The 20,902-nt window shown below is 38.2% G+C and overlaps 1 protein-coding gene across 4 annotated transcripts in view; it reads left to right on the top strand.

The window, feature by feature from the left end:
* UBXN7 (UBX domain protein 7) overlaps positions 1 to 18,884 on the top strand; it is a 72,399-nt gene extending 53,515 nt beyond the window's left edge. For 2 of the 4 annotated variants that reach the window (XM_023551672.2, XM_064267296.1), the window contains 6 exons: positions 2,227 to 2,317; positions 2,993 to 3,120; positions 4,240 to 4,317; positions 7,585 to 7,978; positions 8,109 to 8,188; positions 11,912 to 18,884. In XM_023551672.2, coding sequence (XP_023407440.1) covers positions 2,227 to 2,317; positions 2,993 to 3,120; positions 4,240 to 4,317; positions 7,585 to 7,978; positions 8,109 to 8,188; positions 11,912 to 12,073 — 933 coding nt within the window. In that variant the 3' untranslated portion in view covers positions 12,074 to 18,884. The remainder of the gene's footprint in view (positions 1 to 2,226; positions 2,318 to 2,992; positions 3,121 to 4,239; positions 4,318 to 7,584; positions 7,979 to 8,108; positions 8,189 to 11,911) is intronic. The other 2 variants (XM_003412945.4, XM_064267387.1) reach the window with 1 other exon arrangement.
* Positions 18,885 to 20,902: the final 2,018 nt, after the last annotated feature.

Genomic DNA, 20,902 nt, shown 5'->3' with positions numbered 1-20,902 from the left:
ACAGGTGAAAATAATTAGTAATATATTTTCTTTAAATCGATATATCCAGGATATCATTTCACCATGTAATTAATATTAGCCAGATGCCTTTTTGTTTGTTTGTTTTAACTCTTCAAAATCTGGCATGTATTTTACATTTACAGTACATCTCAATCAGTACTGGCCACATTTCAAGTGCTTCAATAGCCATGTGTGGCTACGTGCTACCATATTGTACAGTGTAGGTGTAATTTAAAAAAAAAATTTGGCTAAGACTTTTGAGTTTTGATACTGTTTAACTATATGTCCTTGGACATGCCACTTAATCTTGCTGGCTCCACTTTATTTTTCTGTGAATTATCAAGGTAAGATTAGATGACATTGCTCTTAATTTTTTGTTTTTTTAATGAAAAATGATTTTTTAAAAAAGGGAACTTTGGAATGAACTTAATTTTTTTCTCACTACAGGATGTGCTGTTAATGTTACTAAATTGTGTGTTTTATGGACTTCTAGATTCAATATGATTTTTTCTGAATAGTAAAATTCCTTTGCTTTTATTCATCACATATTGATTAAGCATCTTCTCTGTGCCTAACACTGTGCTAGGCAACTCGAGCTTATAACCTTAATATAGTGTGATTTATTAAGATGCATGTGGTTGAGAGTCAGGAGTTATTTCTTGGAGTGAGTCAAGGATTAGTTCCCTGGGGAGCTGACATTTGCATTGGGCTTGAAAGATGAACAGAAGTTTGCCAGGTAGGTAAAAAAGAATTGGCATTCCTGGCAGAGAATCAAGTATATAAATGTTAGAGACTCAAAAATTAAACCGTCTCTTTGGGGCAGTGAAAGTGGTTAAATGATACCAGGCTGTTGAGAGATATAGTGCCACTGAGAAGCTTGGGCTTTGTTTTAAAACATTGGATGGCTACAGGAGTGTCTTAGGTACAAGGAAGAGCGATCAGATTTGGGTGGAAGTGTTCAGAATTGATTGTGGATAGGTGAGATTGGTGAGAGAGATACTTAGGAGAAGTACAACTGGACTGACTTATTTACTGTGTAAGGAAAAAAAAAATTGGTGCTGTCGCTAAAACGGAGACTATGGAAGGAAGACAAGTTTGAGGAGCAAGATGATGAATTTGAAAGTGATTCTGGACATCCTTGTGGAGATGCTGATGTGAACCTAGCAGTTCTGGTCTACAGTTTTTATAAGACGGAGGGAGAAGAGAAAGCTGAAGAAAGTATCCAGGAGTATACCAGCATTTAAAGTGTAGTTAGAGAAGGAGAACATATTAAGGACTTTGAGAAAGAAGGGTTAGAATGGTACAGGGAAGAAAAAGAAGATCTTGGTTATCATGGAATCCTGGGCTGTTTCAAGAAAAGGGAAAGTAGTTGATAGTGTCAGCTTGTGCAGAGAGGTACAAAAATATAACGATTAAAAATATCTATCTGTGGAATTACTGGTTGGAAAATCATTGTGGTTTTGTGAGAGCTGTTTACCAGAATGATGCAAACAAGAGCAAGATTAGAACTTCTGAGGAAATGGCTGATGTGGAGACGTGGAATACAGACAGCTCTTTTAAGAACTAAGTCGAAAAAGGAAAGAGAAAGTTAGAGAAGGAGGGGAAATTAGAGGGGATCTTTTTAAAGGAAGGGAGCTGTTTGAGTGTGTTTGTAGGCTAAGATGATGTGGGGTAGCTAGTAGAGAACAGGCTAAAAGAGAGGTGAGGGAGGGAATAATCGATGCCAGAACGTCATGAAAGGAGATAGGAATAGATGGAATCAAGAGCATAGGTAGACAGAGACACTTGAACACAAAGTAACACATCTTCTGAACTGGCGGGGGAGATGGAATGGATTCATATGTTTACGGAGTTTCCAGAAGGGGTGGAGGACAGGAAGTTGAGGGACTTCACACCAGAATGAAAAAACAAAAAACCAAACCCACTAATGTTGAGTAGATTCCATGGCAACCCCGTTAGGATTTCCAAGGCTGAAAATCTCTGGAAATAATGCCACATCCTTCTTCCGCAGAGCTGCTAGTGGTTTCGAACCACTGACCTTTAGGTTAGCAGTTGGGCACTTCAACCACTGTGCTACCGGGGCTCATTTTTTCTGAAATGTAAGAATGAGATCTTAAAACATATACTAAAGGCATGTTTGGAGAATTAATTGCTATTGGGGTATGACAAAGATATAGTTGATATGTTTTTTTAGAGGCTGACTTTTTTTATGTTAATGATTTATAGGTTTATCATGACAGTGAGGAAGGTCAGAGATACATACAGTTTTATAAGCTAGGGGATTTCCCCTACGTTTCCATCTTGGACCCACGGACAGGTAAGATTGATACCGGTTTACAGCCTTTATCATTTGTCTTTCAGTTACCTAAATAATCGATCCTTAATACTTGACTGGACCCAATCTCAGAATTGTTCATAATAACTGAGGTGATGGGTTCTTGTTCATGTACTTTACATTCATCATTATTTAAACATCTGCTGAAGTGTGTATTTAGGAAGTTCGTTTCTGGCAACTTTGAGAGAGAGTGATACTTTATATTTGAGCAGTTCTGTTATTTCAAAAAATAACTGGTATGTTCATTTTTCTCATCATTTTATAAGGGATCCCCTTAGGTTTTTTATCATTAAAATTTAAGATCATTCCGTTACTGGTTATAACCTCAACTAAGAAACAAGGTAGAGTTGGTTTTATTATTAATTGATTGAATTTTCTATAGATCAGGCGTTTTTTGGATCTCTTCTTCCTAAATGGCAATAAGTGATATCAGCAAGTAAGGTATTTGCCTCAAAACGATGGCTGGGAATCCCTTAGGTGGGTTATAATGGTCTTCTAGGTTATGGAGACACTGTGTAACTTAAGCTGGTGAGAGGCGGGGGATGATAGTATTCACAATTTTAATGATGCATGTGCTGAGAGAAATACTTAATGAATAACAAGGCTCAGAAAGGGTTTTGATTTGTTTTTTTTTTCCTGCTGGGTTTCAATCTTCAGGTCAGAAGCTAGTAGAGTGGCACCAGTTAGATGTCTCTTCTTTCTTGGACCAAGTGACAGGATTCCTGGGTGAACATGGGCAACTGGATGGACTCTCTAGCAGTCCTCCCAAAAAATGTGCCCGTTCAGTAAGTATGACTATGGAGTGGTGATGGGCAATTTTAAGTATAACTGTACTTAAGCATTTTATGTAAAATGTTTGAGTTAAGATGGTAAAACTAGTCATATAAATATTGGGCAATTATTATTTGTGGCTATACATCTTAGACACCCTCCTTATATTTTGATAATTTCTCACAAAAGAGTTCTGTCTTCTCAGTGAAATCATAAGACCCATATGACTTAAGACCTAGATTTAGAAATAAACACTGTGAATATGTAAGAATAAGCAGAACTGATCTGGCAAGCCTGGTTGCAGAAGCATCCATGTCTTCGGGGGCAGCAGCAGCAAAGCTTCTGGTACCCAGTTCCAAGTAGCAGTGGAATTGGTATTTTTGCTAGAACAGTTCTCATGGTATAGTTGTGCATTACTACTAGCTATGTGGCTTTAGGGCTTGGCTCTCTAGCCCTTCCAGAGATTATTTGAGGTACTTAGTTTCTACAGTATGCTATTACTTAGACCGGTTTGATGTCAGTGAGGATAAAATTAGTTTTAAAGAATGTGACTTCGAAAAAAAAAAAGAACGTGACTTTGGCAGTCTATCACACAATGATGAAATGGCTTCTTAAGTTATCACCTGTAATCATGTAGAAAAAAGTACCTATTTGTTGAAAGGCTTTGGATGCTTGCCAAGGGGTGGCATAGAATTCTTTTATAAAACATTTTTTTTTTTAAGTTTCTTTAATAGTCATAAGGCTGATATGAAAACCCAGAGTCTGTGAGTTGCTGAATTGCAACAGATTTCACAGCCTCATCAGGCCTATTATAAAAGTTAAGGCACTTCAGTGGGAAAGAGTGGAACCATGAAATTGGAGTGACTGTACAGGGTTGATTTGGGTGACTGGTACCTCAGACCCAATTTCCGATACCAAACTCTGAATGTCATAAATTTCACCAGCTGTGTACAAAAGAAACGCTAACAAATAATGGGTCGAACAAGAAAGGGGTTTGTTTTTCTCAACAAGAAGTCCAGAGGCAGGCGATCTATGGCTTGACTCCTGTGGCTGTCCTCAAGGAACCAGGTTCCTCCTCTTTTTTTTCCCCTCCATCCTTAATTTTGGCTTTTGTCCTCATGCTCACAATGTAGCTGCTGCACTACCAGGTATCATGTCTACATTCCAAGCATGGACAAGGAGGGAGAGAGAGTGGTGCCTATATCACAAAGGTAAACATTCCCAGACAGCCACAGATAGTGTTCTGCTTGTTTTAGCTGGATGTGTTTTCTTACGTAAACACAATTTAAGTTACGTTAGTAAGGAAGCAAAGAAGGGTGGATGTTGGTCAGGAACCTAGCAGTGTCTGCCATAGTGTCATTGTTTAAAGTGAACCTAAGTGGTACACTGTCGTTACCTATAGTCCATCTAAGTCTTTGCATGTCATGTGGGCACATTAGCCTTACATTTATTTTGTTTAAAATCTTATTACTTTATTGAGGTATAATTGATGTGCAATAGACTGAACACATTTAAAGTTTACAATTTGACAAGTTTCGATACATGTATATGCCCATGAAACTGTCACAGCCAAGATAATGAAAATAACCATCACCCTCAGATGCTTTCTTCTTCCCCTCTGTAATTATTTTAACATTCATTCATGTTGTTATGTATATCACTAGTTTGTTACTGACTGAGTAATGTTTAATTGTGTAGCTATACCACAATTTATCCATTTTTCTGCTGATAAACATTTGAGTTGTTTCTATCTTGGAGCTATTACAGATAAAGCTGCTTTGAACATTTGTGCCCAAGGCTTCGTATAGTTCATTTCTCTTGCGTAAATCTCTAGGAGTGTAATGGCTGGGTGTTGTGATAGATGATTAACTTTCTAAGAAACTACTGAATTGTTTTCCATAGTGGTTGGACCGTATTACAGGCCCACCTGTAGTGTATGAGAGTTTTCATCCTTTCACATCCTTCACCAGAACTTGATGTGGTTGATTTTTCAGTGTTAGACATTCAACGTTAGGTGTTTAGTGGTACCTCATTGTGGTTTTAATTTGCATTCCCCAAATGATTAATGATATTGAGCTTCTTTTCATGTGCTTTTTTGCCAGCTGTGTATCTCTTTTGGTTAAGTGTCTATTCAGATTGCTGGCTGATTTTTTTGTTGGGTTGTTTGTCTTACTGAGTTACAAGTTTTCTTGAAGGGCAAATTTTTAAATTTGTATAAAATCCAATTTATCAAAAAAGTTTTTTTATAGTTAGTGCTTTTTGTATCCTACTTAAGAAACCTTGGTCTACTCTAAGATGTTGTCCTGTTGTGTTGTTTTTTTGTTTCATTTTAAATCTTTTTATCTACTTATGGCTATGATCCACTTCAAATTAATTTTTGTATATGGTGTTAGGGCAGGCTTGAAATTTTTTTTTCTTTTTTTGGCATATGGCTATCCACTTGTTCTAACATAATTTGTTGAAAAGATTATCTTTTCTGCCATTGAATTGCCTTCACACCTTTGTCAAAAACAAATTCATCGAAAAATAAAAATAAAAAAATTAATTCATCATATATGTATGGGCCTATTTGTGAACTTTTTTCTCTTCCAGTAACGGATACGTTTTTCATTACACCGGTATTTTACTGTCTTGGTTACTGTAGCTTAATAATAAATCTTTAAATCACATGTGTAAATCTTCCAACTTTGTTTTTTTTTTTGGAGTTGTCTTGGTTATTTTAGGTCCTTTGCATTTTCATGTACATTTTAGAATCAGCTTGTCACTTTCTACAAAAAAAGCTACAGGGACTTTGATGGGGCTGCATTGACTCTGGATCACTTTGGGGAGAATTGACATCTTAATATTGAATCTTCTGATTCATGAACATGGTATATATCTGTCCATTTACTTAAGCTTTTAATTTCTCTCAGCAGTGTTTTGTAGTCTTTCATGTATAGATGTTTCACATCTTTTTGTTAGACTTATCTCTAAGTTTCATATGTTTTGGTACTATTGTAAATGTTATCTTCATTTCAATTTCTGATTGTTGCTAGTCTATAGAAATACAATTGCAGCCTTGCTAAACTCACTTATTTTAGTAACTTTTTTTGTAGATTCCTTAGAATTTTCCACATAGATGGTCATGTCGCCACCAAATAATGACTGTTTGACTTCCTTTCCAATCTGTCTGCCTTCTTTTTTTCCCTTGCCTTGCTGCATTGGCTAGGATCTCTAGTACAATGTTGAAGTAATGAGGTTAGACATCTTTGTTTCTGATGGTTGGGGTGAAAGCCTTCAGCCTTTTACCGTTAAAGTTGAAGTTAGCTGTTTTTCAAAGATATACTCTATCACCTGAGGAAGTTTCCTTTGTTCCTAGTGTGCTCAGTTTTTATCATGAGTGGATTTTGTCATGCTTTTTTACATCTATTGAGGTGATGATATGGTTTTCCTTTTTAGTGGATTTACATTGATTGAATTTTGAATGTTAAACCAACCTTACATCTCTGGGCTAAATTTCACTTGGTTATGATACATTACTTCTTAAAATTTCATTAGGTTTGATTTGCAAAAATTTTGTTAGGAATTTTTTTGTCTATGTTCATGAAGGATATTGATCTGTAGGGGTTTTTTTGTGTTTCGTTTTGTTTTTCTTGTAGTATCTTGTAATGTCCCTGTCTGGTTTTGCTACCAGGGTTGTACTGGCCTCACAATGAATTGTGAGTGTTTCATCCTCTCTGTTTTCTGGAAGAGCTTATATAGAATTATTTCTTCCTTAATGTTTGTTGAAATTCACCAGTGAAGTTACCTGGGCCTTTGATTTCATGAATAGATAATAGGATTATTTGGTGTCTCTGTTTCAGCTAAGATGTCAGATACGTTGGCATAAAGTTGTTAATTGTACTCCTTTCTTATCCCTTTACTGACTGTAGGGACTAGTGATATCCTGCCTCTCACCCTGTTACCGTCATTTGTGGCTCCTCTTCTGTTTTCTGGATCATCTCGCTAAAGCCTTATCTCTTTTATTGATCTTAATGAACCAGCTTTTGTTTTCATTGATTTTTCTCTGTTGTATTTGTTTTCTAGATCATTGATTTCTGTCTTTTGTTTTTTGGTTATTTTCCTTCTGCTTCATTTGAGTTCAATTTTCTACTAGATGGGTCGTGCTTCTTGTTTTAAGGTGAACACTTGGTCATTAATTTGAGAACTTTCTTTTCTAATATAAATGTTTAATTCTATAATTTCTGTCTAAGTACTGCTTTAGCTTCAGATCGCAAATTTTTTCTAACTCCAAGGGAAAACTGGTAAATGAAATTTTTAACTGAGTGGTTTTCTATACGGAATCATTGGCAGAAATAATAGTGGCAACGTGACTATTGTGTTTCTTATGCCCTGTTTGACTCGATTAACTATATTTTGGTTTAACTGTTTTTGTTTTGTTTTGTTTTTTGTTGTTTTTTTTTCCTTCTTTCCACCTGTTTTATAACTGCATCTGCCAGGAGAGCCTTATAGATGCAAGTGAAGACAGCCAGCTAGAAGCTGCCATCAGAGCCTCCTTGCAAGAGACACATTTTGATTCTACACAGACAAAACAGGATAGCCGCTCAGATGAAGAATCTGAATCTGAACTTTTTTCTGGCAGTGAGGAGTTCATATCGGTTTGTGGCTCCGATGAAGAAGAGGAGGTAGAAAATCTTGCCAAATCCAGAAAGTCTCCCCACAAAGATTTGGGGCATAGGAAAGAGGAGAACAGAAGGCCACTAACCGAGCCCCCAGCCAGGACTGATCCTGGAATAGCCACAAACCACCAAGGGTTACCAGGTGTGGATTCAGAAATATTGGAGCTGTCACCTGAGAAATCAGATGGAATAGTGGAGGGGGTAGATATAAATGGTGAGTTACATTCTAAACTTACTTTCCTTAAAACTTTATTTATATTAGTCTTATCTATTTAAATTAGTCTTCTGTACTAAGCTCCTGGTATCTGTGGTTTTTTTTTTTTTTTTTTTAACTTTTCCTATAGGACCAAAAGCACAGCTGATGTTGCGGTATCCAGATGGAAAAAGGGAACAGATCACTCTTCCAGAGCAAGCTAAACTGCTAGTAAGTATATCTAATTGGGAGCTTTTGCACGAAGCAGAGGAACTAATTAATGGGAGTAAGCCCGGCGAGTGTTGCTTGATGGTCCTTTGGAATAGGTGTTAGGTATTCAGCCTGACCTCTAACTGGAAACCTAACTGTGGTGAACCTTAATTCTGACTACTTTCTCTCTCCAGATTGTCTTAGGCAAGAGTCAAGTCACGTAGGGCTGTTCCATCAATGCTTTTCTGCTCTATGATTACATGGAATAGAAGCCCCTGGAAAAAAGGAAGTGAGGTTATTTGAAAACTGTAGTGGGGCCCCTAGTTTCCTGGTAGCTGGTTAAGAACCAGGGCTGTTTCTCTGTGTGTTTCTCTCATTGTGCCCACTTGCTTTCCCCTTTGTGATTCTCTGCTCCATTACATCCTCCTTGCTGTATACGATGGCTTTTGTTTACACCTTCTTTGCACGTGGTCCATCACGGTGATGCTGAGGACTTTTCATCTAAAGTCCATAGCTGACGGGATGAAAAGGAGGAGTGTGCTGTCACATTATAGGGAGAGCAGCTAGGGTCACATAACAATGTGTGTATAAATTTTTGTATGAGAAACTAACTTGAACTGTAAACTTTCACTTAAAGCACGGTATAAAAAAGTCCATATTGACAGACCTTTCCTCTGTGTATCTTTCAACCCTTGGGAAAGATATGAGTCTGGCTTCTTGTGTTGTTGTTGTTAGGTGCTGTCGAGTCGGTTCTGACTCGTAGCGACCCTATGCACAACAGAACAAAACTCTGCCTGGTCCTGAGCCATCCTTACAATCATTGTTATGCTTGAGCTCATTGTTGCAGCCACTGTGTCAGTCCACCTCCTTGAGGGTCTTCTCTTTTCCACTGACCCTGTACTCTGCCAAACATGATGTCTTTCTCCAGGGACTGATCCCTCCTGACAACGTGTCCAAAGTATGTAAGACACAGTCTTGCCATTCTTGCTTCTAAGGAGCATTCTGGCTGTACTACTTCTAAGACAGATTTGTTTGCTCTTTTGGCAGTCCAGGGTATATTCAATATTCTTTGCCAGCACCACAATTCAAAGGCCTCAATTCTTCTTCGGTCTTCCTTATTCATTGTCCAGCTTTTCACATGCATATGATGCAATTGAAAATACCATGGCTTGGGTCAGGCACCTTAGTCTTCAAGGTGACATCTTTGCTCTTCAACACTTTAAAGAGGTCCTTTGCAGCAGATTTGCCTAATGCAATCCGTCTTTTGATTTCTTGACTGCTGCTTCCATGGCTCTTAATTGTGGATCCAAGTAAAATGAAATCCTTGACAACTTCAATCTTTTCTCCGTTTATTATGATGTTGCTCATTGGTCCAGTTGTGAGGATTGTTGTTTCGTTTATGTTGAGGTGCAATCCATACTGAAGGCTGTGGTCTTTGATCTTCATTAGTAATTGCTTCAAGTCCTCTTCACTTTCAGTAAGCAAGATGGTGTCATCTGCATAACACAGGTTGTTAATGAGTCTTCCTCCAATCCTCATGCCCCGTTCTTCTTCATGTAGTCCAGCTTCTCTCGGATTATTTGCTCAGAATACAGATTGAATAGGTATAGTGAGAGAATACAACCCTGTTGCACACCTTTCCTGACTTTAAACCACTCAGTATCCCCTTGTTCTGTCTGAAAACTGCCTCTTGATCTATGTAAAGGTTCCTCATGAGCACAATTAAGTGTTCTGGAATTCCCATTCTTCACAATGTTATCCATAATTTATTATAATCCACACAGTCGAATGCCTTTGCATAGTCAATAAAACACAGGTAAACATCCTTCTGATATTCTCTGCCTTCAGCCAGGATCCATCTGACATCAGCAATGATATCCCTGGTTCCACATCCTCTTCTGAAACCAGCCTGAATTTCTGGCAGTTCCCTGTCGATACACTGCTGCAGCCATTTTTGAATGATCTTCAGCAAAATTTGCTTGCGTGTGATATTAATGATATTGTTCTATAATTTCAACATTCGGTTGGATCACCTTTCTTGGGAATAGACATAAATATGGATCTCTTCCAGTCAGTTGGCCGGGAAGCTGACTTCGTAATCTTGGCATAGACGAGTGAGCACCTCCAGCACTGCATCTGTTTGTTGAAACATCTCAGTTGATACTCCATCAATTCCTGGAGCCTTGTTTTTCACCAGTGCCTTCAGAGCAGCTTGGACTTCTTCCTTCAGTACCGTCAGTTCCTGATCATATGCCACCTCTTGAAATGGTTGAACATCGACTAATTCTTTTTGGTAGAATGACTCTGTGTATTCCTTCCATCTTCTTTTGATGCTTCCTGCGTCATTTAATATTTTCCCCAAAGAATCCTTCACTATTGCAACTCGAGGCTTGAATTTTTTCTTCAGTTCTTTCAGCTTGAGAAACGCAGAGCGTGTTCTTCCCTTTTGGTTTTCCGTCTCCAGCGCTTTGCACATGTCATCATAATACTTTACTTTGTCTTCTTGGGCCGCCCTTTGAAATCTTCTGTTCAGTTCATTTACTTCATCAATTCTTCCTTTTGCTTTAGCTGCTCGACGTTCAAGAGCAAGTTTCAGAGTCTCCTCTGACATCCATCTTGGTCTTTTTCTTCTTTCCTGTCTTTTAAATGACCTCTTCCTTCCTTCATGGATGATGTCCTTGATGTCATTCCACAACTCGTCTGGGCTTCAGTCACTAGGTTTCAGCACGTCAAATCTATTCTTGAGATGGTCTCTAAATTCAGGTCATATTTTGGCTCTCGTGGACTTGCTCTGATTTTCTCGAGTCTGGCTGGCTTAGCTTATTTATACTTGGCCATTAGTGTGTGGAGATGATCAGGCTAGCTCTAGAACACTGTGCGGCTGGAATGAAAGGGTCTGGCTGCTGCTGCTGATGGTGATGATGATGATGACACCCACACTGTTTCCCTGGCCTAGTGTTTGGAAGGGCCTGGGAGGTGAGACAATGGCGAGAGCAACTAACTATAGACCACCTTTTTAAGAAGTTTACTGGTTAAGCAGGCAGGGAGAGTGGGCAATAATCAGAGAGGGAAAGAGGATTGAAAGAGAACCTGGGCATATTTAAGTTTGATGGGAAGCATCTGTAGAGAGGAAGATGTTGGAGACACTTGTTGTAAAGGAGGGGATAGTCCATAGTGCGGAGTTTCTGAAAAGGCAAGAACAAAAGGGATCCAGTGCATAGGCAGCAAGATTGGCCGTGGGTAGGATGAAGGCTGTATCTTCCCTGATAATAAGAAAGAAGCAAAACTGTTAAAAAGTTTAAAAATGAGGATGATAATTTCCTAAAGAGCCATTGAGTTGTTTATTTAGAGTTAGTAATAACCCTGCATATTTCAGTAATCGCTTAAAAACCGTAAACCAAACATGTTGCCATCAAGTTGATTCCAACTCACAGGGACCCTGTAGCACAGAGTAGAATCGCCCCACAGGTTTTCCAAGGAGCGCCTGGTAGATTCGAACTGCTGTCGTAGATCTTAACCATTCCACTACCAGGGTTTCTGTGTAGTCACTTAGTGGCCCTAAATCATTAGATACATGTTTATTATCTCCCGTCCAAAGAATTTTGTTGGCCCTTCCAAAAAGTAAAATAACTTAAAATGTATATCTCATCTGATTTGATAAAAATGAATGATATATTTGATTCATTAATATGCTTTTTCCTTTATTTCCATCTAACAGCTTTGTCTTTCTCCTGTTTTTCATAGGCTTTGGTGAAGCATGTCCAGTCTAAAGGATATCCAAATGAACGTTTTGAACTTCTCACCAACTTCCCTCGAAGGAAACTGTCTCACCTGGACTATGACATTACTTTACAAGAGGCAGGCCTTTGTCCTCAAGAGACTGTCTTTGTACAGGAAAGAAATTAACACCATAGCCTGACCTCTCTCAGCTTACCCCTTTTTTCCCTTTCCCTGTGAGATACTATGTTACTGAGTATGCATTTTGGCTCATAGGACCACAGAGCCACAGTTGGGCAAGCAAGTCACCTGCCTTCTCTCAGTTTTATTTCCCATTCTCTCCTGTAATCATCTTCTTCTTTTTTTTCTTTCTCTGTCCTCTATTTTCTTCTTTTTTCTACTGTTCATTCTTTGTTTCTGTCTTTCTTTCTTACCTACTCTGGTGACCAAATGGAAGTGTAAGGCTAAGATGTCTCCTAGTACTGGCAACAGGAAATGTGAGTTCCGTGAAGTGATCTCTTACATGGCGCTTTTTGGGGATCAGATGATGACATGGCTCCTCAGACTCCTTTGGCTAAGGAATGGCTCGATTCAGGATAAGGGCCACCTCCCTTTTTCATGAGTCTCTATTTGTCATTAGGAAGAAGAAATTCTCTGACACATGTTTTGTCTGGTGTTTCATGTAGGAAATATGTAACAAAGCATTCAGGCTTTTGTTTACATGGAAAAAGCATCCCTTATAATTATTGTTTATCACGTTTAAAAATCTTATTCAAAAGATTCCCTTGTCTTCCCAACTCCAAAAATGATTTCCATGATATGTGTTATTGGTAAAATGAGTGTTAAGTGTAGGGTGAGTGTTGTAGGGTGACTTTTAACGTCCTAACCTGAGACAGCTTCTTTCATTACTACTCTGAAGTACATTGATCCTGCCAGCCCTGGGACAGACATTTATTGAGCAAATTGTGGTGACTGGGGTCGGAAGGTGCTTGCTGGTTTTGCCAGTACAGCGTATTAGTTCTTTTGGCCTCTCCATTGTTTGGGTCCACCAGTGATTTAAAGGAAGGCAGTTCTTCGATAATCATGCAGTAAAATGGCTTATAATTGTAACCACTGTGGTTACTGATTGTCCTATGTGCATTAGGGCATACTTACGTATGTCCCAGGGGAAAAAGAAAAAGATGCAGCTGAGAGTTGCTGACCAAGTTACTTTGGTTAGAAATAATGATTCATTTTGACCCCTGGTTGGAAGAGTTTCTAAAAGGCTCTGGTGACTAAATGAGCTTAAATCCTCATGCTGTTTTGTTGCAAAAGGTGTCAAAACTTGAAAGCCTCTCTAAGGGTAAGACCTTTAAACACAATTCATAAAACCACATTTACTAAAAAGGGGGGTGGGGGAAGGAATTACCAGTAATCTTCAAATGTAGATTTTTTCTGCCAGCAAAAGCCACATTCAAATTGTAGTTGGTTTTTTTCAATATTTAGAAGAGGCCATCTTGAATCCGTATACTCCCGTTTACTGATCAGCTTCACTGTGTGCTCGGCTCTCATTTTGAGCCTTAGAGTCCTTGGAAGGGGTAATAGTGATTCTGGTGGCAAAATCAGGACTTTAACTTATTAAAACCATGATATAAAATGGACCTATTGTGTCAGTTGGGGGTTTAGATGGATTCTTCTACTTGGTATAAACTGCTGTTGCTCAGAGACCTTTAGTAGGTTCCCATGTACTTTAAGATCACTCTCTCGGCAACAAAAAGTGGCTTATCTGTTGCTAGAACACAGTTACAGAATATGGTTTCTAATGGTTGGATTTTGAGGGACCCTCCCTAAAGAATGAGTTGTGTATCTCCTCTAGGAAATCATGGAAAATTCTGTTTATTCTTCAGTGAGTCCTTATGAATTAATGTTCTTACATTTTTTTCTAAGTCTGTGTAAGTGCTTATGTATAAGTATATAATTGTATAAATATTTATAAATATATTTATATAATTACAGTTTCATTTTTACCTTGAGTCAAAGTTCTCTCTTTAGATTGGTGACTGAGTAATACCACTTTGATTTTTTTCCCCCATAGGCTCTTGAGGCTTAACTAGCAGTTTCTGATTTATTGAGGAAACATGGTTTTCATGGTAATTCTTCATTTATATCTGACCTTGAATAACATACTTGCTGCCTGAAGAATAGAGCTATATACTATCAAAGGTACATTTGGGAGTAAGAAAATTGTTGGTGGTAGACAGGAACCAGGGTCGGAAATCTAAAAATTCAGGGAGGCCCAGGTAAGAAATGAGGGTATGCTCAGCTTTGGTGCTGTGATAGCACCCATCTCCACTCTCAGCAAAGCCACAGCTAAAGCCCAAATCTGTCAAAAAAGTGAAGTTTAGAGTTTTCCCTATAGGGCTTTGTTTCATTCTCTCAACTACTAGCTTCTGTTTATAAAATACATCCAGACAGCCTAAGAAGACATGTTCTTTAATAACAACATGTAGTTCATTTTGATAAGCTCAGCCGTGGCATATCCATTTATGAGAAAACCAAAGTGACTGTTTCAAGTTGGATTATTATGAGATGACCAAGTACATATAAAGTGATTTAAATAAGCGTATCAGAGAAATAGGACTTAGGACATTCATCCAACTTAGGCATAACTAGGGAGTTTAAAGTATGAGGTGTACAAGATTTTATTTTATTTCATGACAGGAGTGTAATTATCCTGGGGTTAATGTAGAGGCCTATAGGGGAAGAGGCTATAGATTATACATGGGAAGAGTATAACTTAATCCACTTAGAGAGTATGCTTCCTCCAGTTTGTCTTACTTCCTCTACAAGTTCCTTTGCTCTTTGGGGGAGAGGTTTTATTGAATAGATTAAAGAGTTCAGTAAGATTAGTTTTTTAAAAAGCTGTTCCTTGTAGGTTTTGGGAACAGTCTGAAAGAGTGTTTAAAAGGTGCGGAGGAAAAGAACAAGATAGACTTGGAGAGTGACAAGGGGACAAATACAGGGAAATGAAATGAAAACTAATGGGGAGAAAGTAAGGAGAGTACTTTTTAAAATCTGTTTTAAGAAGGAGCCACCCAAGAGAAGAATAGTGCCCAGTGAGGGAAAGAGAGGGAGCTAATTTTGAGTGACCAGCATGTGCTAAGTACTTCGTGTGCATTATCTCCCTTAATCTCTCTGAGAACCCTACAAAAGGTATATTTTTCTCATTTTGTAGATAAGGAAGAAAGTTAAGGCTCACGAGAATTGGTCCAGAGCGTCACAGCTAGTAAGGGGAGGTCACTCTACCGTGCTGTATTCTCCTACAACAGGGGCGTCAGTTTACTCAAAAGATTGTCTTGTTTGTCTATGTAAATTATCATTTGCTTTCATTTCCTTAATGGTAGGGGAAGAGTTGAGATAGAGCTTGTGGCATCTACCCCCTCCTCCAGTTGCCTATAAATTCTTTCTTATGCCATTATTTCGAGGGCTGAATTATTTATTGCTTTTTAAAAAAAAAAGAAAAATGATGCTCTGATGATAATGTGGAAGGGAAATAACTGTGGCATTATTTGCCAAGAATAAATGGAAAAGATAATCGATTTTATCAATTTTTTATACCATTTTTAGGAAAAGATACAGTTGTCTTCTGTGTCCCGTCCATACCAGATTATTGATCCTTCTATGTGGATGTTTTTTTCAAATTTGTGGCAAAATTATAATTCCTTGGCTTTGTAAATCAACAGTTATTTATTGAGTCCTTAATCAACATTAGACAATTTTTGAAATAAAAGGTCTGGTTTTGCCTATTTTATCCAATTGGGGAGATGTACCACATATAAGATAGTCTGAGAACATGTTAATGCTTACTTTTCTGACTGAACTATAATTACAATGGAAGTTTCAAAAGGGGAGAGAATAGTGTAGGTTTTAGTTAGGACGGTCTTCTCAAAGAAATGAGTGAAAGGTGGCAAACACTACAGCTCAGGTTTTCTTTTAACTCACCTATCTTCATTAGCCTCACCTTTCGTAACTGCTAGACATAGGGTGTACCAAGGACCCCAGTAGGAAAGAGTTATTGATCCCAGGACTAAAGATTCTTAGCCAGCAGAGATCTCACTTGGACACTCAGCGAAAATATCAGAGGGAGGTACTAGCAACTGAAAAATGAAGGAAAGGTTTAATTTCTCTATCCAGATGCAAATTAAATACATATGTGATATATGGAAAGGGCACCATTTGTTGGCATAAGTGCACTTGCGTAACGGTTCTGCTGCTATGTCACTGTTATCTTGGCAGGTCTCTCTTCTCTGAGTCTCAGGTTCCTTCTCTGAAAATGAGAGAATTGGACTAGATCAATAGTTCTCAGTCTTTTCAAGTAAAAGGACTTGTGATTTCAAAAATTGGCAGGGGTGGGGAAGTATGGGGTTAGGTATTATATCATCAGTTTCGTAGACGGAGAAAATGTAAATGTGCGTCTGGAATTGGAGACCCCTTGCAGAAATTCTGGGGACCCATGGGTTATAGACCACTGAATTAGATTGTCTCTGAAGTCCTTCTCCACTCTGAAATTTTATGCCTCTAGTCTCTCCCCTTTGTTATATGTTATCCCTAACCAAAAAAACCAAACCCACTGCCGTCGAGTCGATTCCGACTCATAGCGACCCTAGGCTAACTAAAAATGTACTTGTTAATCAGTTCATTTGCTTTTTTCCTACGTCGAGATAGGTATCATTTGCCCCATGACTTGATCTAACCTCACTGTGATGACTGCAATCTCCAAAATGGAGAAAATAATAGTTATTTCTAGATCTTTTAAACACCATTAATTTTTAAAATTTAATGCTGTGGTCCTAATCAGGGTATTACTAAAATTTCATTAGTGAGAATCAAATATTCCAGTGACACTGGAGTTAAATTTTATTTTACCTTTGTGGTTAAAGAAAGCACTTTGCTGGCTGAGCAATCGTCGATTTGTGTAAGTTGTAGAATTCACACTTGGTTTTAGCAGAAACAACTTTTTAATGAACCTGACTTTTAAAATACTTCTTATCTCTTAGAGTATATCTCCATCGTGTGACTCTTTTTTTCTTTATTTTTCTGGCCCTCTTTCATTTAACTACTCAGTAGTAAATCATGGGATGCATATTGCTAGATTAGTAAATAAGGTCTTGTGTAAAACCAAATGAGGATAAGAGGAACCAACCCTTCTGAATTTTCCAATAATGTAAGACTTGATGAATAGGCTACTTAAAGATAGTATATTATGAATATTCAGCTACATTGGTCTGCCTTGCTTAGCATTTCAGTTATTGTCTTGCCATGAAAACCTTAGAATGACATGGTACATATCTTAAAGTAGTGGCAAGAATGTTCGTCCTCTAGGACTGAAAATCACCAACAGAGAATACGATACCAGTATGTTGGTATCTCCTGCCCTGTGGAGATTTGGCATTTCAGTGATGGTTATTTCGGCCTTGGACTCACTTTTGTATCAGTCCTGTTACAGCTTAGAATTAGTAGTGTTTACAGAGAATATGATAGCTTTGGTAGTTTTCCCATGAACTAAACTCAATGTGGTTAGGTTATTGGATGTGATGGTTGGACCCTTAATTAGAAAATCTTTGAATCTTCCTTTTTCTTTGACTTCTCAGTTCTCTATTCTTAAATTTTGACATCCATTTCCTGAGAATTAATCATAGTTTTTAAAGTAATTTCCTGTTTAAGAAAGTCCATTTTAAGTCTTAATATGTTAAATTAAACTTTTTTTGTATATAAATTAGTATACAAGGAAAGAATTTGAGGCAAACATCCTTATAGCTCATTTTCTCTCACTTAAGGAGAATTCTCTTATTTCAAATAGAAAATGTCGAGCTTCATGACAACCCTCTCCCTTCTTTTGGCCTACAGAATACTATTGTGCTGCTCCTCATCTCAGTCATTCTCATAAATGTGATAAATTTGGGGACAGACCCTTCTTAGCCATATGATCTAAAAGTAAACTTGGGAGATCCAGTATATGAACTATCTTACGTACATAATTTAACATCTTACATAATTTAACATCTCTATAATGAGGTATTTTTTAAAAAAAAACAAACAGATTTACTTGTAGGATTACAGATGCAAATACCAATGGTAGTATTTTGCCTAAGAACGACCACATACTCATTTAATATACATGGGAAGTGGCCTTGTACTTAATTCTGTAGCAACAAACAGCAAATTTTTGTGATATACTCCCTCTCTAGAGATCAAAATGCCCTGCGATTTTATATCCCTCATAAAGTCACTTGAGTTTTCAAATAGGAAGAACAGTTAAGCTGAACTGAACATAGTAAGTACTATTTTTTTATCTCTATCAAAAGAAGTTGTTACATGGTAAATAAATGGGAAGCATTTCAAATTGTTAGGTAAATGGTGACCTGGAATTGAATTCTCCCTTACTTAAGATGTTTTATTTGCTTTTTTCTAGACCCAGTATGGGAATTTGAGCTGTTAAGGGAGAGATTCTTTATCCAGAACCATTCCCTGCCATTTGGCTTTTTTCTCCACCAAGGTGGCTGGCTTTATAGTGCAGATCACCAGGCTCCATTTCAAGTTTGTGACACTGGAATGTGACGCCCAGTTGGATATCTTGCTGTTTCCAACAAAATGATTTCATAGTGTGCTTTTTCAAAGCTTTGGCATTCTTGATAGTGGAAACTCAGTACATGAAATGGTGTGATTTCAAATATAAGTAGGTTTATGACACTAATCATATGCCCTTAATAATCACTTTTTGATAATTTACTGCCCTGTAAGTTAAGCCTCACATGGAGTGACCATTGGCACTAGAAAAGCCTGTTTTACTTGCTAATTAGAGAGAAAGTAGCATGTGATCTCCACTTTTCAGCTGATGAGTAGCAAGCTTGTAATGGGGACTGTTTATCTTACCCATTTTGGGACCTGGGCCTTGGTACTCTCCTAGGTTTGCCCTCCTAAGTTTGGAAACCTGTTGGGAAGCAGTAAAGCTATGAGATGATCCTCTAGTCTTAGATATAGAGGAGTGAATCCCAACAGATGCTGACATATGACATGATGCTTAGGCTTCGAGGGGCTTTCACCCAGGCTTTGGCATGAATCTGTTAGACACGATTTTCTTCACGCCTTTAAGAGTCTGTTTTTTTTTTGTTTTTTTTTTTTGAAGAACAGTTTTCCTTTTGACAGTTAACAAATTCTAAGCATCTGGTGTCTTTTTATTTTTTTTAACCCTTTACAAAACAAAGTCCTCTTTCAAGTAGGTATTGATTGTCCCATAGAAACCCTCAGTAGTGTCTGTAGCTTCTGTGCGTGCTTTGTATGCGTTCAGGTTGAACAATGCGTTTAAAACCATCCGGGACACCCCATTCTGGCATGTCTTCACTAATTGTGTTTTTAAACATTTTTCATGTCATTTCCCAAACCTCACTGCCCATCTTCTTCAGAGGGGTTAATCAAGGAATGAAATTTGTTTGGGGATAGGGAGGTGGGGTGGGTTAGGGATCTGAGTGAAGTCAACTTGGGGTATTTGCTTTCAAGTATTTCTCAAGCAGTTCCTAACAGTATTTAGAGATTCCCTGGGGGTGTTTGTGTACTCAGCTTATTCTGGACAAAGTGGTGGTCTTACTGAGATTTGCATTCTTCACGCAGGACAGGCTCTAAGTTTCTTCTGTAAGGTAGCTAGCTGTTACGGAATCCAAGAAGTTAACGGACGGAGACAATGCTCCTATTGTAGTGTTTCTGGCAAGTGCTCCCTAAGGTGCACACAGAAGTCTCAGTTTTCTGGGCCTTTAATCCCACGGTGCTAGGAGATACCGTTTGTTTCTGCAGCTCTTCCCAAAAGTGGGAAGAAGGCTTTGGGACCGGTGAGCAAGGGGCAACTAGACCACCCACTAAATTTTTTTGTTTAAGACATACTAGAGACCCTCCTGTATATATAGTAAGTGAAAATAAAGGTGCTAGGGAAAGCCTTAAATTTGAAGGCACATGGAGGCGGTAGAAAATCTAAACTTACAGGAGGAGAACATGCCATTAGGTAAAGCAGAGCTGTAACTGCTGGCTAAGACTCATTGGAACTTCCACTTGCTCTAAAACCAGGGAAATCTTAGATAACTGGGTGTGGTATATCTATAGATACTCATAGTCTATAGGTAAATACTTTCTAAAATGAGGACGTCTCCGTTGGTAATCCTCTAGTTTTGGCTGTACCAAATTGTGAATACTCTTGCTGTGTTGTACCCAGTTGCTTTATATTGATAACTGCAACTTGAATTTCGGGGGGGGAGGGGGTGGGACAACTGGGGTGGGGGAGGGAGGGGAGTGGGACGATAAGTCTTTTGAAGACATCAGCTCACTGTGCTGAGAGAGGGACCAAACTCAAGGAAACCTCTGATCTATAAATTCAACTGCTGCATTTTTTTATAAATACATGTAAATGTCCTGTTGTAATATTTGATCTTGGAAATAAAAACAAAAACTTTTCAGTATTAGTTTTCTTGTGTTATTTTTGCAAGCCAAGACTCATTTCAGGTAAAGGTAAAGCCGGCCCTCGTAATGTCACATTAAGGACACTGCGGTATTTATTGACAAAGGTTAGTTTGTAGCCCCATTGTCAAGAGTACTGTTTACTCGCTTTTTTTTTTGCTCTTAGTACTGTATGTTGAACATTTATGGTAAGCACTCTATAAATATTGACTGAATTGTCATGAAAACATTTCCTAGCCTTTCTAGGAAAGTAAGATTCTATAACTGACGTATTTGGACAATTCAAGCATCTAGTCTTTTAGACCAGCAATCATGACTAATGACTAGTTAAAAAACCCATTGCCATCGAGTTGATTCCAACTCATAGCAACCCTATAGGATAGAGTAGAACTGACCCGTAGAGTTTCCAAGGAGCACCTGGTGGATTCAAACTGCCAACCTCTTGGTTAACAGCCGTAGCACTTAACCAGGATGCCACCAGCGTTTCCAACTATGACTAATTAAGGACTCCGTTTAAAGACAAAAGTGAAGAAAAAA

This window comes from Loxodonta africana, chromosome 1 (genome assembly GCF_030014295.1).
Source record: "Loxodonta africana isolate mLoxAfr1 chromosome 1, mLoxAfr1.hap2, whole genome shotgun sequence".
Lineage (NCBI taxonomy): Eukaryota > Metazoa > Chordata > Mammalia > Proboscidea > Elephantidae > Loxodonta > Loxodonta africana.
Note: the sequence above shows the minus strand (reverse complement) of the source record. Positions and strands in the feature narration are given on the sequence as shown.